The sequence below is a fragment of the Atractosteus spatula genome, chromosome 6 (assembly GCF_055471065.1).
Source record: "Atractosteus spatula isolate fAtrSpa1 chromosome 6, fAtrSpa1.hap1, whole genome shotgun sequence".
NCBI classification, from domain to species: domain Eukaryota; kingdom Metazoa; phylum Chordata; class Actinopteri; order Semionotiformes; family Lepisosteidae; genus Atractosteus; species Atractosteus spatula.
The window spans coordinates 25,569,353-25,588,778 of NC_142711.1; the positions used below are offsets into that span (position 1 = coordinate 25,569,353).

A 19,426-nucleotide genomic window follows, 5' to 3' on the forward strand; every position below is an offset into this window, starting at 1 on the left:
AAAGGACTATCGAAAAATTATACTCTTTAGCAGCAACTGTACATTTTTAGGATTAAACTGCTCTGTAAAACTACTTAGAGAGTAAAACATAAAAATTCAAGCCTAAAAAAGCCCTTGCACCGTAATGCAAAATGTTCATATACTGGGAAATGTGCTTTATAAACTTATTGTAGCAAAGCAGTTTGCAATCTAATATAATGGGTGAGCTTATTGTAGAATTTGATTAAATTGGATTATTTTTGGAATGTCAAATTATTTTAATAATTAGTCCGTTTCTTTATTAATGTCAAATTAATCCAAAGTTATTATGCTTGTACATGTTCTTCTTTCAGTGTGGCTTATATAGAACAGGCTGTGCTGTTGCAGTATCTGTCATATTGAACCTTTTTGTTACGTGATCAGGGAAAGATTTCTTCTGAGTTTGTGTGGAACACTGGGTTCACAATACTCTGCTATGTGTTCCATATAAACTAAAGGTGGACTAAAATAGCAGGCTTCATAAAGAGAAAGTTGACCTCTGTGCGATCAGAATTGGTTCTGATCATGTTGTGACAGTCAAGGGATACAAATAGAGCTTTCAGGATGACATTTGCAGTCACAGTTTTACTTATTTATTATAGCAGTGTACCCTTGGCAGTACTTAAAAGGGTTCAATAGCTATTTTAGCACTGTGGGAGACATCTCAAAGCTCCTATTTTTACTCTCAAAGCTTGATGCCTGTATTGAACGTGTATGTGGCGTTGGCCTTACGACAGCAGTGTCCCTTTGATCATGGTTATATTCTGAGATGCACACAATCCCGAGGAGCAGTATAAACAAATCAAAGCAGAGAGAACCTTTCTCCACGTCACAGGATATTTATTTCACTCTGCTCCTGCCAGTAGGATACATTTAGTGTTTGGGAATGCAGTTATCATCATGGCTCAAAAGAAAGTGCCAAGCCCCTGGACTTAAAACAATGAAAGTATTAAAAACGGTGATGGCATTAGTCTTTTGATGTATGTGTGGTTTCCAAAAGCTCATATTTCCACTTAAAATGGGTATGCTTTAAAATCTTGTTGCTCACTTCAGATTTGCACCTTTATCAGATGCATTGTACAGCACATGAAAGTTTCTTACCTGAAGAATATCAATTGGCTATTGTTCTTAATTGAATCTGTCTGAAAAACTAAAAGACACCACCCAAAACTGCCGCCCCCCCGCCCCTCCCAAACACACACACACACAAATACACGTGAACATAACTTTTCCCGTCGCGTGATATTTCAAATGCAGCAAAGGTTCCGTGGATTGCGGTGGCAAGTGCCAAACTTTCATTGGAATGCTTCTAAGTTTGCCTCAACCTTTCCCCCCCCCCTCTCAGGGCCGGGCCGTGGGGAGGCTGAGATCCGAGAGTGCATCTTCTACAATGCCAACTGGGAGTTTGATAAGACGAATCAGAGCGGCGTGGAGCGCTGCGAGGGGGAGAAGGACAAGCGGCTCCACTGCTATGCTTCCTGGCGCAATAACTCGGGCACCATCGAGCTGGTGAAGAAGGGCTGCTGGCTGGACGACTTCAACTGCTATGACAGGTCAGCATAGGTTTCTCAGTGACTTTGAACTGTCTTTTTTTGCAATCAAGCAAGCTCTTAGTATTTGTAAACCTTAAATGTGAAATGTTTCTGCGATTTGTTCCAACATACTAAGCTTTTCAATACTGAAAGTCAGGTGAATGTAAAGGTCTTCATCTGTGCTTCTGTTCTTGTGCAAATAAGTTGAGCAAGTTGGGGTTTTTTCCCCCTCTGAAACGGGTTTAAATATTGTTTGACTAGAAAAAAAAAACTATTTTCTTTGGGATGAAGCTTGTAATTAATTTTTCCTTTTTTATAATTGTATTGACAAGCTTTAAAAGAGTCTGTGTGCCTTTTTGAATAAAAAGACTGCTGTACTTCAGACATTAAGAAAGTTTGTTTCTTCTATTCTATCAAGTCAGTGAGTCATTTCTATTTTTGTCCATCCAACTTAGAGACCCTGGAACTTAAACTTCAGGTGCAGGACGGAATCCCTGTTTGTAATAACTTGTCTTACTTGGCCACTTTCTGCAGAGCAATTCTGTAGAACAATTTTAAGAATTTTCTAGCTGGATTCTTTCCAGATTTTCCCTTCAGCACATGACCAATTTTGTATTGCCACTGATGTTGCCTGATCATAGCAGCCAGGTAGTACAAACTAGATTTTAGCAGGATCTTTCCAGTTTAGAGAACGTGACCTGCATTTCACATAGAGACTTCTATTTGAGGTGTCATTGGAAGAAATCCTGCATTATTTGACATCAAAGACAAATGGTGTTAAAGTATAGTATTTTAGTATACAATTGCTCGCAGCGCATTTGTAATTCAGAAAATGGTTTTGCGTATTCAAAATAACTTTTTTTAAAACTGGTTGATCCATTATGGATTATGGTTCATTTTCTTAAACTGGCACGAACCAGTCTTAAAGTGACTGCAGGCTCCTATGCAAGGAGCAAATGCTCTTGTAGATTGTTTGTGACTTTTCATACTGAGGCTTTCTGTACTCAGGATCAGAATTAGCCCAAAAAGTCCTTTGTATCCAATTCAAAAATGCCGTCTCATGGCGATCTGCTGTAGAATTTTGCAGTCACTTGTCAATACAGAAAGCTTGGTGTCAAAGCTCTCTTACGCTTAGTTTCTCCATCACCTGTCATTCTGTGCAGGCTTTGGTATGTTTCACTCAAAGCTGTATCAGTTGTTTGACGTGTTTTTGTACCCTGACAGACAAGAGTGTGTAGCCACAGAGGAAAACCCCCAAGTCTTTTTCTGCTGCTGCGAGGGAAACTACTGCAATGAAAAATTTACCCATTTACCTGGTGTGACTACACCAAGTGGTGAGAATGTATTTTTTAACCATTTAATAAATATCTGTTAGACACGTATTTAAAGCTGCACTGTTCCGTGAATGGTATTATTGTGCAAAATCCAACAAATTGCTAGTCTGCTATATTTAGCATGCTGTTGCTATAGGATTTCAAAGCTGTTACAATTCATGGTAACAAATGTAGTGTATTTTTAATACTAGTAGAACAGATGCCAGTAAATCTAATTTAAATTGAATTGGATGTTTGTTGCAATTTAAATCTAACTGCAGTAAAATGTTTCTGCCCATCTTTGCACACAATGAGACGTGACTTCAGATGCTTTGCATAATAAACGTATATAGGCAGTGTTTGATTAGAAGGGCGGAATTTTGCCTTTCCAGTCAGAGCTTGAATAGCATCTAATAGCTTACTGCAGGAAGTAAGGGAAATATTTCCTGTCTTTTATCAGCATTGATCTCTATTAAGGTCAGTTTAATATTAAACTTGTTCATTAATTTCTCCACATTGTTGCTTTTTTAAGTATCATTGCGTTATTTATGATGCATAGCCAGAGACCTGTGCAAGATCCATCTGCAACAACTATGTCAAGCTGGGCCTGCATCTGCAGAGCTCTTTTACAGATAAGATTTAATGATGTTAATAGATTTCATCATCTTCTTTAAATACCTTTACAGGTATTTAGCAAACACTTATCTGCTGTTATTTTTTCAAAGTCAGTCCCCAGTATGAAATAGACATAAGAAAGGTTACAACTATTTAGCATATTTAGTTTGTTTGTTAGTAGCTGATTGATCCCAGGATGTCATTCAGCTAGCTCTTAAAATAAGCTAGGATATAGGCTTCAACAACATGGGTGAGGAAGCTTGTTTCAATTGTCTTACAAATCTTTAGGTAAAAAATAAAAGTGCCTTCTGTTCTTGTTTTTAATTGCACGTCCATAGAGTTTGTCCACTTATAGTGTTTAAGATTAAAAATGTTTTTCTTTAGCAAGTCATTTTAGTTGAATACCTCAATATATTTTTTTCAAATGTGTGCATCAGGGGTAATCATATTCTTCTATTATAAGATTATATTATAATCTTCTATTATATTTCTGGACCTAGGCAAAAACCCTTCTCTTACTTATGGCTTGAAGCAGTGCTCATTAGTTTTGACCATTAGTTTTTTTTTAAATGCTGTATTTGTACAACATGCGTGTTTCGTTTTGGGATCAGGTGCCCCTTAAGCAGTTTAGTTGCCCTTTTGTTGCATTTTCTGCCAAAATATTGATCTGTACTTTCATAAGGAAGTTGCTTCTGCCTTTTGTTTTCCGACTGTACCGAGCGCAAGGTGATTTTTGATTTTTGTATGTGTGCATGTTGCAGTCAACATTGAGCCCCCTCCTCCGACACCTTCATTAATCAACATCCTGGTGTACTCGCTGCTTCCCATTACTGTCCTGTCCATGGCCATGCTGCTTGCCTTCTGGATGTACCGTCACCGCAAACCTCCATATGGCCACGTCGACATCAATGAGGTGAGTAAAGGGATGAGATGTTTCCCCAGAACATATCTGTGAGCATGCAAACTTTAATCATCATTTGGTTGGCGGCCATCTCTTCTCATTCTCGGATTTGTGATCATCTCTTTCGTGGCTGCCTGAATCCATCTTCGCAAGCCCTGCAACACCACCGCCAAACCATCAGTGCAGCCAGAAATATTTCTGGGAAGGAATCGGGCTTGTGTGCGTCTCCGTTATCTTTGCCTGGGTTTACTTTTAATTCTCGGCTTAGGGATATGATCTTGACAAATGATTCCACTAACAATCTCCTGGATTAGAATAATTTTTTTACAGTGTCTCTCATGACAATAGTAACGTAGTAGTAAATGTATATTGTTTTTCTTGCTTTCAGCACCTTTACCAGTGACTGTTGATTTTACTTCAAGGCTATCCTGATACCACGTTCTGTCTTGATGTCTTGAAATCTCTGGAGATTTGTTTGCTGTGGCCTAATTTGTATGGATATTTTCTTGCATTGCTTATGAAAACCATAAGGACTGATACACTAATATCTTATCAGGTGTCCTGAATATTTGGAAAGACAAAAGCATTAAACATCTTTGATGGAATTAGGGTAGCTGACAAAGTGCTTAACATGGAGTAAAACCAGATTGTGCCAGGGCCTGTATAGTAGTATCGTTGCAAGTCAGGGAGTTGTCCATCTTCTGTTCAGAAAATACTTAGACTTGTAATGCCTGTGCTTATATCTGTGTGAGTCTATAAGTCTCCTTTCCCTGTTTTACTTACCAGGATCCTGGTCCCCCTCCGCCTTCACCTCTTGTAGGCCTCAAACCACTACAGTTACTGGAAATTAAAGCTAGGGGGCGCTTTGGCTGTGTCTGGAAGGCACAGTTAATGAATGAATATGTAGCGGTGAAGATATTCCCAATTCAAGTAAGTAATTTAGTAACATTTATTTACTTAGCTCATGTATTAATGTTTAGGGCATGAATAAAATAATGTCTGTTTGAGGTGTTTCAGATTTTTTTTAAAGTTTTTTTTTGGTTTTCAGAATTTTACTGTTTGTGCTATTTATGTGTTTTCCATTGTGAAATTAGGTTGTAGAACTTGGAAATGGTTTTAATATGGAGTACTACTTTTAAGAAATGTTAGGAAAAAAACATTTTTAATCGAGCATTAAACTTTTTTTTGGAGGGGGAGCACATGTGAAAGAGCCATGGTCATGAAATCGTAAAAAGTGACCAGAAATTCCTCCTTTTTCTAAAGGATAAGCAGTCCTGGCAGAATGAGCGTGACGTCTTCATAACTCCTGGAATGAAGCATGAGAATCTGCTCCGCTACATTGCAGCAGAGAAACGAGGTACCAACCTGGAGATGGAGCTGTGGCTGATCACAGAGTTTCACGAAAAGGTAAAGAATGTGTTCTTTCACTATCTGTACTTTGGCAAGTGACTGTGAAAGAGAAACACTGCATAATAAAGGACATTAAAACTGTGAAGCATTTATCTTTGCCAAGGTAAAGGAAGCTTAAGAAATGTGATTTTTTCAGTGTTTTTTCGATTTAATGAGTTGTAGCATATACTTAAAGCAACTTTTATAACTTTTGACAGTCTAGCTGTGAGGTCGCCAAAAATGTCAAGAGTTTTTCAAGCGTGGCCTTTCCCAAAATTTTCATATACCCAGGGCACTACTTAATTAATGCTGAAAATCCCAGAAGAATACAATTGGATGGTACAGTAAAATTGCTAGAAAAAAATTTAAATTAAGCTACACCTCGCCTCCTCTTTCCTGGAATTTCACAGTTAGATCACAACTGTAAGTCAGGTGCTGCACTAAAGTAAAAAGACACAAAAATCCCAGATGGGAAGAACAGACTAACCTGATGCCAGCTGATGGTTTTCCTTTCATATAATCAAAGCACTGTAAGTAGTAAGGCATAGCTTATTTTGAATTTATCAAGGTATTCTCAAGTATCAAGTATTATTGTGGAAACTGTATCTGAGTTTTAAGTAAGGCATAATGTTAAAGACATTTCAATCATGTGCCTTTCTTTTGCTAATAGACCTTACTATGATTTTATTTAATTTGTGTTGAGGAGTAATTATTGTGAAGTGCTTAAGGTTATACAAAATAATTTTATAGTGTTTTGTCGTTTAAGTCCATTTTATTTACAATCTAGTGGTTTTAAAAAAAATACTTTTTAGTCTGGTAAATCACTAATAAAGATGTGATTACTTTTTCTTTTTTGCTTTGTAAGTATCTGAGCTGCAATTTTTGTTCATATTCTTGCTGCAGATATGTAGGGCACTTGTAATATTGTCTTAGGAGTTTGAATGGTTTGGGTGGGTAGCTGCTAACTCAAATTTTATTACATCATTATATCAAAAGATGTGATTTTGTGTTAAAACTTAATTCCGCAAAATGAATGCGATCAAATAGTAATTCTTGTCTTTGGAAGGATGGCACTGCTTATACTGTGCAATATCCAGCCATGTTGTTACACCCTGTCTGACTTCAAGAAATGGCTGGATGAGATCCTTGGATCAATTAGCTACAGGCTAGATTAGCTGATTGAATGTAAGGAAGGGTTCGACGGTATTAAAGAAAAATCGCATTGCAGTTTTTTTTACTTGTCCACAAATTCAAATGGCGCCACTTGAAAAAGTAAAGGAAGTTTGAATTTCTGGATTCTACTTTTGTATACATTCCACATGCTTTTTGTGTGGTTGTACACTTGAAAGGTATCCCTTGCAATGCCTATTTAGTATTTGCTAGCATTTAACTGCCAAGAATTTGTTAACCTTAACATTGCAGTTTATTGCTAGCCATTTTACTGACTGATTTGGGAATCAATCAGATGCACTTATCTAATTAAATAACTATGCTACAGCATGTACTTGCAGGAAGAACATAAATAGTCTAGAGGAAATTGAAGCTGCCTCTCAATTGGCTTTTAAGGTACCTATAACCACTCTGGAAAAGGTGATATTCTTAGTGACTGTTGGAAAAGAAACAACTAATGAAGTCTCAGAGGTGGTAATACTCAAGCTCTGAAATGTAGAAAAAAAACTGAGCCCTGGAAAGCTGGGTGATTATGGTGCAGGTTTTAGTGATGCCTGGGTTTAACAAATCACAGCCGAGGGAGCCTACTGTGTCGTGACCACTGATTAAAGAAGAGATTTTTTTTTATAGGAGAAGTGTGAACCACATTCCAAACAATTTTTTTACAGTTCATATACTGTGTTGATATATATTGTCTTAAACTGATGTAGCTCATACTGAAAGTCAAGAAATATAAATATCTTTGTATTTGAGGGGGACTATGGAGTTTGCAAACATATGAAAATAACATTGCTCCAGTTTCTAAGTTAGCCTTCAAACCAGTAACCTAAACCTTTTCCATCTGAGGCCTGCCTCCACTTGTCTGGAGCATATATGAGAAAACACACTTTTGTGGCAGCCCTGGGCCAGATAAAATCGCAGATCTCTGGACCAGATAACTGCTTAATCCTTCCGAACTGACCTTGGAAGTGGAAAGTTATAAATTCAGGAAAAGCAGATGAACATGAACATCCCCAGACCACAACGTTCTGGGGAAAGGAAAAGTAGGTATGTCTTGTGTTTATTTAATTATCATGATGTTTTTGTTTTCAATTTGTGCACAGGGCTCCCTGACTGATTACCTGAAAGGAAACATCGTGAGCTGGAATGAGCTGTGTCACATTGCGGAGACGATGGCCCGTGGCCTGGCCTATCTGCACGAGGATGTGCCTCGGTACAAAGGCGAAGGGCCCAAGCCTGCCATTGCCCACAGGTAAGATCACCAGCCTGCTGCACATAGTGCTGTAGAACAGATCAAGGGTTTAAACTTTTTTTTTCTACATAATCCTATAAAGCACCTGGGAGACTTTCAATTAATTTCAAATTAAGATGAAAGTCATTAATATAGAAGTGATTTATTGTATGACAGATCTTGTTAATGGCAGCACATGGAGAGTGGATGTTAGAAATGTACCAATTTTAATGGTTCTTCAGGGCTTACATTTGGTTATAGTGCATATGAAGCAGATAATGTGATTGCAGAACTTTCAGTAAGCAAGTTTCTATACTGATTTTTTATGGATGACACTGCCCTCCAGTGGGAGAACTTTATACTGTTTTTTTCCCTATACTTTTTTTTAATATACTTGTATAAGAATATCCAAGAATCATAAGTTAGTTTAAAATTAAACAGTTTGCATCCAACCTATTGGGAGATGCCTTTGAATTATCTGTTCATTAGAGATGTGCAGTTTTTCTGGCTAGTGTTGCAGTTTGTCCTTTTGACAAGCAGACCTTTTGAAAGACAAATTTTCAGTGTTGTGAAAAGTGCTCCTTTCTCCCTGATGTACACCTGTTCCACGTTCCCACTGTCCTGTCTAAGCAGTTTCATATTGAATGTCATTATGAACTGGAAAAATTCTGTGAAAAAGCCAGTTTTAAAAATTGAGTGTTTTATCCACACTTTTCTGCCAGTCTCTTCAGTCATTACGACAGTCTGTGGTTGTATCTGTGCTCATTGCATATTGACTGCTGAGCAGTGATGTGACCTGTTTTTACTGAACTTTGCTGCCAGCCGTTAAACTATAAGCCTCCGATTTGCACATCTTACTCTCTGTACTACTGAACTTACTTAAAATGGGTTAAAGATTTCACATTTCAACTGCACGGTACAATTTATTAAAAAATCTAAATGATGCATTTACCTTTATATACTTCACATCAAATTAGTGGTTAAATTATTACAAATTGGAGATGCTTAGCTCCTCAGAAAAGTAAGCTAGTGCTTAAATCTATTTTTGCTTGGTAACCAAGCAGAACAGTTTACGCATAATACACTATCCATATTTGGCAAAAATCATATACTGAAATTACCGTTTCTCTTATGATGCATGGGTTCTGCTTTTACTTCACAACTGACATTCTTTTCTGGAACTTTGCAGGGACTTTAAAAGTAAGAATGTATTGCTTAAGCACGACCTGACAGCTATTATAGGAGACTTTGGACTTGCGGTTCGATTTGAGCCTGGGAAGCCACCAGGAGATACACATGGCCAGGTATGAAAAACGGCTTAACATGACTCTTGATCGATGTTCGTGACCAGTTACCTGAAAGTTTGTCTGTTGGGGATTGTGGCTCATAGTTGCGGATTGATTGGAAAATTCTTTGTATGCAGGTGGGAACGAGGAGATACATGGCACCTGAGGTGTTGGAGGGGGCCATTAACTTCCAGCGAGATGCCTTTCTGAGGATAGATATGTATGCCATGGGCCTGGTGCTGTGGGAACTGGTAACGCGATGCAAAGCTGCTGATGGTAAGCAATGGGGACCTTCCAAAGAATTATTGGTCTCAGTTTAACTTCAAAAGTTGCTGTACTAAAAATAACTAAATTCAGTGGGACCTACTGTTATATGCATAGATAGAACTACGAAGTCGATTATTATTTCTCTGAGACTAAGGTGCTAACAGTTGCTGCTTTGGCTTACCCAAACCTTTGAAAGAAACTTTCAGTCCTATGAAAAGGACTTTTCTGTCTGGTGTACACCTGTGCCATTTTCCAGCTGTCCTATCTGAACAGTTCTGTAGTGAAGGTCATTTAAAACTGGACTGATAGTCCTCTGTACTTTTCGGCCAACGTCTTCAGTCATCTTGTGACTGCACATCAGATGTCATCAAGGGGTGACATCTTGTCTATGGTATAAGTGTCTGTTTATCAGGTATAAGTTTGAATTTCAGTAGTTTCCTGAACGTCTTCTAAGGAATTGTTAAAATAATAGATTTTTAAGTAAAATTGCGAATCAGAAAAAAGAGCTTTTGCTGAGAATTAAGGTTGAATGGCATAAAACTATTATGAGAAACCCGTCCCTAATGGAATTGAATTCTGAAAATCACGTAGGTATAACTGAGCTTGCATTGAGAAAGCAGAATACACTTGCTAGTACAGATTCAGACTGACTCCTGTTTTTTGGATATTCAAAGGATTTTAACTGCAAATGTAAAATTCTAGTTTAGACGTGATACATTTTCATATCTATATATTTTATTAATGTACTATTTCACTCTGGATTTTGTGAGATAAGATCACTTTATTGGCCATATACAATTTTTTGCATTAGGGATTTGTTTTTTCACATACCCCAACTTGCTCTCCATGAGACACAAAGACAGGGAGAGAAGCTTGGGGTCAGAGCACAGGGTCAGCCATTTTTACGGCGCTCCTGGAGCAGTTGGGGTTAAGGGCCTTGCTCAGGGGCCCAACGGAGTAGGATTCCTCTGCCGGCCGCGGGATACAAACCGGCAACCTTCCAGCCTCAGGCGCAGATCCTTAGCCACAGAGCCACCACACCGCCCCAACGTTATCCAGCTCCAGCATCTACCAACATTATCCACCTGTGAGAATTAAAAGCATTTGTATGCTAATTGGCAGTATCGCTTCATCAACTGGTCTTTCTTTTCTTTCAGGCCCTGTAGATGAGTACATGTTGCCATTTGAAGAGGAGATTGGGCAACACCCGTCCCTGGAGGATTTGCAGGAAGTGGTTGTCCACAAAAAGATGAGGCCCACTTTCAAGGACTGCTGGCTCAAACATTCTGTGAGTGTCCTCATTATACTTCTGATTTGACACTTAGTTTCCATACCTGTGTGGTGTTTTTTGTTCCTTGAACAGCAAGGGACAATTTAGGAACATCAAAGGAGGTATAAGTAATAATCGTGGAGAAACTGATTTCATAATCCCTTTCCTTCAGTTCATCAATCAATACACAAAATACTGGCTGTTTTAAATCAACAAAATGGATTTGCTAATCCATACCATGATGAGCACTATGATTAAAGCCTCACCAAATTCATAACTGTAAAAATGTGGCATGGATAATGAAATATGAAAATATTAAAAAATAAGTCTTTATTTTAAACTGAAATCTAATAAATGGCATTGCAATGAAATCCAGTAAAATATCATCCATGCCATTATCTTCATTTTTAAGAACATTAAAACCAAATGCCCTGATTCATGAATTATTTTTTGGGAGGTAAGAGAGTAGTCCCATGGGTTGGAGCAGAGGCAGGGAATTTCCTTAGAAATCTCGCTGTGCTTGTGAAGGTCCTAATTCGTCATGGTAATTTGAATGGCCAGTGTATACCTTTAGATATGCATGTATTCATTGGCCAGGTGCTTTTATCCGACTTATAATGACTTATGGCCAAGATGCAAAGGATATTAGTAAGCATCGATCTATTAAAGACTAAATTAGATCATGTGAATGGATTTGTAAGGCAAATTCTGCATGCTGATGTTGACATACTCTTCTCTGTGATCTGTAATGTATTATTCATGGTTACAGCAACTTTGCTGCAGAAGTTGCTATGGTTTTGGAAGCTGGTAGAGAGAAATACACACCTTGCAAAGCTCTTGGGCAATTCTGTGAAATGTCAAGCATAGAGAACTGTGCCTAATTATGGACTGGTATGTCCACAGTAGAATAACTAAAACTGTTGCAGGGTGAGCCGTGCTCACTCCAGGCTCACTTAAGGCAGCTAAGGCATATTAAAGACTGATCTGTAAATATTTTGGATTTTAGAATGCTGCAGCATATCAATGATTAAAATGAGAATTTGCTGTTAAAATACACTGGTTTTATTAACTTTGGGAGAGCCTGAATTTCACAGTGCCGGCATAAAAAAATAGTTAAATGTGAAATTTCCAAAGGACTGGTGAAAACAGATTTAATAGAGCCCTGACCGATGGTGTAAGAGGCCATGATGATGAATTTAATTTTCTTCTGTTCTAAAGGGTTTGGCACAGCTGTGCGAGACAATAGAAGAATGCTGGGACCACGATGCAGAGGCCCGTCTGTCGGCAGGATGCGTTGAGGAGCGCATCTCGCAAATTCGCAGACTGACAAACGGCACTACCTCGGACTGCCTGGTCTCCATGGTGACCTCTGTCACCAATGTGGACTTGCCACCCAAAGAGTCCAGTATCTGAGTCCATCAAACCCTTGTCTTTCCAGACTCAGTGGATTTCAGAAAACAGTGGAAAAAAAAACATGAATGCAGCTGCTATTTTATCCTGACTTTTTTATTAATTATTATTTTTGATTGGATCAATATTACCAGCACACTTCTCTACTGTATTTTTTCGAGAGGAAAAAAGCTAAAATGGACATCTCAAGCGCATTCAGGTGCCGACTTATGAATGCTGAAAAAGGTGCAGGTACCTCAACTGTTTCATTTCATTTTTTTACTCAAGTTTTTCTTTTTTCCTGTCATTTAGACAGGACTGTCTGTGACAAATAAACCATCTAACCATTTTGGACAATATAACAATGCTGCAAAACCCTGGAGGAAACTTAAGACTGTTACATACAATTTACCTTCCTCGAGGGATTATTTTTTCTTTTACACTTATTTTTCTTTTTGCTGAAAGCGAGTGCTTAACAAAATAACGGTAAACGTGTCTTTTACGGAACTAACGGGTGTCACTAGAACACGTAAAAAAAGTGGAAGGCAACAGGACTAATTGTTTTTCTTTGTTTCTTAAGAGACTGGTGTCTATGAGGGGTTCGTTAAGCATATTTAAGAGGGGGTAAAAGGAAAAAAAAGGATAAGAGAATATGGCAAAATTGAGATTTGAGCTTTGCAGCATTTGGACAAAACATTTCGTTAGGTACGGAACTACTTCTCAGGTAACCGGTCTCATCGGGCAGAGCTTTTGAGGCGGGGTGTCGTCAACAGCAACCAATTACGTAAGGAGAGAGCCAGAACATCCACTCATGAACAGGGATGATGATGATGGTTGGGTGGGGGGAGGGGTTCATTAGGCATCATTAAAAATGGCCAATGCAGCCGAGGTTAATAGACTAAAGTGGTAGTTGCCCAAACAAATCCTTAGCAGATGGAAGACCATAGTGAAGGAATAAGTATGTGTGTGTGTATGTACTATGTATCGATGTGCGAGTGTATGTATGTTTTTGATTAGGTCCATGATATACAGTGTAAGAAAGATATTGTGGGCTTAAGCAACTATTTTGTTGATGTGTCCAAGTTTCTTTATTTAAACAGTGTATATTTGGGACAGCAAGAGTTAAGGACCTGTTTTGAGACCAGACTCAGTCCTCGGATCAGCCTGTATTTTCATTTACAGAGGTATTAGGAGAGAAGATTCAGTTCATCTGACTTGTTAGGTCCCTTAATTTTAACTTCTACTCACAGGGACCAAAAAGATTTCTGAACATATAGGCCGTACTTTGAAGTTAGGTCCACATGGGGAAATGGGTTGGATGACAAACTACAGATTCAACTGCACATTCAGGTTACAGAGGCTGTGAGTGGTAACTTTCTCCTTACACAAACCACAGTGATAACTTATGTCTTAAAGTGGTGCATATTCTTTATATAGAAAACATTTCAGTATGCCATAACTTACACAGTCGGTGAATGTCCCTAATGCTGCTGTTTCAACTCAAAGATGAATTTATATATATATTATTTTATTATTTTTTGCAAAATGTGCAACATTCTGAAGATAACAGCATACACATGCAAACACACATAAACAGAAACCACGTGGCTTCCGAGGTAAAAACAAAATTAAAAAAAACAAAACTATAAAGTTCATGACCACAGACCACCTCAAACCAGAAATACCTCAGATTTTTCTACGTGTATCAGTTTTATTATATATTTTGTTAGTTGTGTTGTCTTGTAGTAAGTATATTTTAATGTAAGTTGGCTTTTATGACAAGGGAGTTTTGAAAAAAAAAGTTCCAAAATCTTTTAGGAAGTGCTACCATTTTATGTTGTATAAACAAAAAAGAAAACCTGTAAATAACTGTATACAGTTGTAGAATACTGCCTAAACAAGGTACCTGGGCATTATTCATTCTGTGCTGGCTGTTTGTACATTTTTGTCTGACATGTAAAGGGACAACAAACCTTTTTTTACCCATTTACAAACCTTTTTAGATTTCCAGGTGAATTTCAGTAAACATCTGGAAAGTGTTTCTGGTACATACTATCTATTAAGCACATTTTCTGGATTGGTTTTGTGCAGAACAGAAATGGAAGAAGAAATGTAATCATTCAATGCACTTAAAGGAATTAAGTTTTGCGTGGGATTTGACGCAGGTATGGGGTTACATCTGTCCAATTTGCTATTGTTGACTTGGTGGACAAATTTCTTCACATATTTCAGTCTGGAGCCATATAATTGTATAATTATACCGTTAAACAAACAAAAAAGCTTATAAAAAGTATGATACAAGGCTGAATTGATAGAGATCAAAAAGGTTTAGTGTCCCTGTTTTTGTGCTGTTTCAGCTGTTTTCTACACATACTGACTAAGGCTATACAGCAGTTGCTTTTTCAAAAAAAATTCTCCCTCCTAAGAGCTTTGTTTTTTCATGGTGCCATATTTATCTAGAGGTTTTACTTTTCTGCTCGGATATCTATTTAATTGGAACCATATGAATTGAAAATGATTTCTGATACTTTTCATGAAAAGGGTACACACATTGTGACTTTGGGCTTTTTCATTTTTGTTGTCAAAAATCATCTCATTAACTAGTTACTGTTAAGTATTTCATTAGTCAGGGTTGTTGTGGGTAAGCAATATCTGTACAGCTCTGTTCAGTTGAGGTTTAAAGTTTATAGTAGTGCTTAATAGGTAGATAATTTTCAAACCAATGTTTTTGAAAAGGTAGAAGAATGCCCCTTTTGAAATGGATTACCAGAAAATTTACTGAAGCAGCTCACTCTTGTAATGGTGTCTGCCTCTTTTACTGTGGCAAAGGTATTGTCAGGTTTATGAATCATGGGAAGGGTGCTATCTACAGCATTTCTTCAGCTAATAACGTTGAGTATTACTTAAAAACAGTGAGTTGGGTTCGTGAAGCAGCATTTCATATAAAGACAACCAAGTCAGAAACCTAGAATTGAATTCAACCATTAGCTTTGGATACATCTGTGAAATTAAAACTTTTTAACTGGTGTCATTGAATGACATTTTCTCTTTCTTTCAGGCATCATTAATAACTTCAGTTATCCATTAATTCTAAATTTAAGTTCATGCTTAATCTCAGAAGGCTAAAATGTAGTTTTTAAAAATCATTTACTTTTTACAGGGATATAATCAAGAGGGTTCTGCTTTGTGATTTGAATTTCCGATGCGAGATACAAAAGGACTTGGCAAGCTATGTAGCAAGCAATATCAACAGCAATAGCCTTAAGGCATATATTTTTTTCTGTTTTCAGGTTTAAAAAATGAACTCTTGGGTACTGTAAATGGCCCTAAAGCAATCAACCAAATTGTTAATAAAGACCACCATATGCTGTGCTGTTTTAGACTTAAGGTTTGGAAGTCCTACAAAAAGTCCATAGGTCTTTGAAATACACTAGATCCAGTTAATGAAAAATGATTTGTTGTTAATGATTGTCAGAACAGTTTTACTGACATTTTTTTAGAACATTTTTAATTTTACTTAAGTATTAAGGTGAAGTTTATCAAGTATAAAATGTGTAACTGTCATATTGTGAAATACCTTGACAAATTTAACCTAGTTAAGTATTTCAGTAATGCTTCTAATTTTAAGCAAGCATTTGACTACTTAGAAAATAACCAAAGTTTTATTTTTTTAGTAGAGTAGGATATTCTTCATTGTGTCTGTTTTTAATGTAAGGGATGGCTAGATCAGCATTCTGACTTTTCTAATTATTTTTTTCAGGCACATGAGAATTTTGACTTTAGACAATCTCTGAAAAAACCAAATTGAAATTTTATTGGCCAATTAAGAATGTAAGCTTCTGACTGCTCTGATCATGTCTAGAAATATTAATTTGGTACAGGAAATAGTAAGATGATCAGGTTTAGCCTTGTGTTGCTTTGTGTAAATCCAGCATCATGCTGTTTTTTGGACCTTATGAAAAGAGCAGTCTCAAAATATTTAAAAGCCTGTGATAAAATGATGTACCACACACTACATTGCTTTTTTTATGGAAAGGACAAGTATTTGTTCACTCTCCCATAAAGGCAAGTTTTCTCCATTTTTTTTTAAATGGAGGATTGTAATTATAAAATTTTAATTTTGTAGACGTTTGTTTTTATTCCGTAAACTATAAAATAGCCAATAGAGTATTTTACATATATCAAGTCAGAATAAACTCAGTGTTGATTGTTGAAATTAGATTAGGCTTTGAATTTGAAATGTGGAGGGGGGGGGTGGATTTTTGGGGTGCTGTATAGTATTGAATTTCACCATGGAACTTCGAACAGTTCTTTGGCTTTTACATTGTAGCATAACCTTCTAGAATGATTTTTATAAAGGTCATAAGTGAAGTAAGTTAAGACGTGGGATGGAATCATGTTTAACTTCAACGTCTTGTGATCAGTATTATGTTTAATAAAATTCCTGTTTGTGCAAATCTGCAAAAATATGCAATAGTTGTACAGAGCTCTGTAGAACATTACATTTTACATGAGGTTATTTTTTTCCAGCTTGTGGAATTCTTTAAATTATTTACTTTTTGAAAATAAATGTGTAGAAATATAAGGTGCCATGTTGAGAAGTTTTCAAATGGTTCTTGAGTGGGCAGAGAAATTGCTGGAGTGTTTTTAGCTCCCCTTTTCTGAGTTACTTAATAAAATAAGACCAGGGTAGATGTTTAGATAATCTCGTATATTTTTCAAAAATATCACTTCAGATTTTTTCCAAATCGATGTATTAGCTTTAATGTAGTTATCCAACAGATTCTAAAGACTGACCTTGGTGTATTCCTGATTAAATGATGACAGAAAAGTCACAAAGTCTGTCCTCGAGATCAGAATGCGTATGGGTATCAGTGGCATTAATATTTTAAATACAGAGAACAAAGACTTGGCCATCTTGCAGAAATGAAGGTGTGTTTTGATGTTGTGCCTTTTTTTTTCCTCAAACAAGTAAAAGCAACTGCTGTGAGTCTTTTTTTTTTTTGTTGTAGTACCTGACAAAAAGTTCATAAAATATGGCCAGCTGTAATTTCTGGATGCAGTCAGAGATCCAGGTATTTCAGGAACCAATTACCTCAAACCTCATGTGAAACAGTGTTGCTAGCTGGATACTCCTTGATATCACATAATGTATACTATAAAACACAAACAGGAAACCTCTTTGTACCAGTGTAACGTGTAACGACCCCCTTGCCAATTGTGAAACCTTCCTCTTTTCAGATTCACACCTTTGAAATTGAGCTGAGAAATGGTATTGTGCTGTAAATATTCAAGAGTGCTTCCTTTTTACTTTATTTTTTTTCATATGTGATGTAGATGACCTAAAATACTGGTGTCCCCAACTTTGGTACTTGAGCCATAACAATGAGGATTTCTTAAGTAGTTTTCTGTGTTATACATTTATGTGAAGTTTTCATTTAGTATTGGCTTTCCAATCCATAGAACTATAAAAAAACACCTAAACAAAATAAAAAATAAAAGTAGTAGAAAATGAAATACAATAGTATTCCTTGAATAACATTCACAAGCACTGTAGAAGATTTATTTTTTCAGGAAAGTTTAATAATTTAATGTCAACAGCAAAAAATTATGGCTAACTATACAGTTTCATTATTTTCAGTATTTAATATTTAATGGTGATAATTTCTAAAATTAAGTCTTACAAATATTTATGCCAGTAAGTTTACCTTAAAATAAACAGTTCGGAATGAATTTTGGCGGAGCTGTGGAAAGTTTTGTCTTGGTACACATTTCTACATCAAAATCATTACCTCATGTTCCTAAGTTATCAGTGTTTACTGTAAGTATTGAACTTCAGGTAGGGCTGACTAGGTTATTTACAGTTTTTGGTAAAAAAAGTATTAATATCTCCCCTAATTGAAAAAGTTTGAATATGAATGCTAATGGCTCTTGAAATGTCAAAGATTCTTCATCTTTAAGAAGCAGTTACTGACATCTTGCTTTCTGCTTTGCTCTAACACAACATAACACTTGCACAATACCATTTCGTTTGCTCTTAACTGATGTCAGCACTACGTTGTCTGAACTGTAGTGTTTGGGAAAACTCAACTTTTTTAGTGGACTGAATTTAGGAAGGCCTTTTCTAATACTTGACAGTTTTTCAAACCAATAGCCGTAGTTTCTATAATGTCAATTGCAAACTTGAAAGTGTGTTTCCATCATTTGCAGGGTATGTATCCACCCAAGTCTCTGGGATTCCCAAATAAACTGCTGGGGAGTTAGTAGTAAAGGGGGATCTGTGTAGGGATGAAGAGAAGAGATTTCTTTGTCAAGGGGTCACTCAAGTGCTGTTTCTATACCAGGATGTGAAATGTAAATGTTGTAGGTTATATTTCACTATTGTAGCTAAAAATGTAGATCAGAAATGGCTTGTACTACTGATTTTAACAATTATACTAAAAAGTATCCTGTAAAAGACAACAAATGTATACAGAGAATTAAACTTGTTGCTGTATCCCCTTTTTTTGGATGGAAGTATGTTAAGTTTTATATATATATATATGAAATGCCCTGGAAAAAAACATCAGTTGTATTGCCGTAATGAAATGAGGACTTTTTTGAACGATCATTGTAACATAGTTCATTAATTTGCAGTGGATTATTGTTCATTTTTACTGTGGTAATTTTAGAACTGAGTATCAGGAGTTTGACTTAGATTTGCCTAGTTTTGGGGTGTTGTTGTTTCAGCTCTCGACACTGGGTGCCAGAATAAACCAGTATGAATGTAGTATTTGCCCTGTGTGAAGCAACTACACCCCAACATGTAGAGAAAAAATACTAGAAAGGATTATTTCAAGTTTATCTTTTTGTATATGAAAATAAAATACTGATAAACCATTCAAGATGGTGTCTGTTATTACCAAACAAATGAAAAACTCTTCCAGTTTTAGGAGTTCTTGAGGGTGCATCTTTTTTTTCAATAAAGATGATTTAGATGGGTCAATTGCAAATAGGCACTCGTGCAAATTCTTATACTGCGAATAGTTAACCAAAATGACCATTG

The 19,426-nt window shown here is 36.7% G+C and overlaps 1 protein-coding gene across 1 annotated transcript in view; it reads left to right on the forward strand.

The window, feature by feature from the left end:
• The window catches only part of acvr2ba (activin A receptor type 2Ba), a 57,550-nt gene extending 38,285 nt beyond the window's left edge, over positions 1-19,265 (forward strand). The window contains exons 2-11 of the mRNA XM_088919528.1: positions 1,364-1,571; positions 2,775-2,884; positions 4,240-4,391; positions 5,166-5,309; positions 5,643-5,786; positions 8,042-8,190; positions 9,359-9,473; positions 9,593-9,731; positions 10,880-11,010; positions 12,211-19,265. Coding sequence (XP_088775654.1) covers positions 1,364-1,571; positions 2,775-2,884; positions 4,240-4,391; positions 5,166-5,309; positions 5,643-5,786; positions 8,042-8,190; positions 9,359-9,473; positions 9,593-9,731; positions 10,880-11,010; positions 12,211-12,405 — 1,487 coding nt within the window. The 3' untranslated portion in view covers positions 12,406-19,265. The remainder of the gene's footprint in view (positions 1-1,363; positions 1,572-2,774; positions 2,885-4,239; positions 4,392-5,165; positions 5,310-5,642; positions 5,787-8,041; positions 8,191-9,358; positions 9,474-9,592; positions 9,732-10,879; positions 11,011-12,210) is intronic.
• Positions 19,266-19,426: the final 161 nt, after the last annotated feature.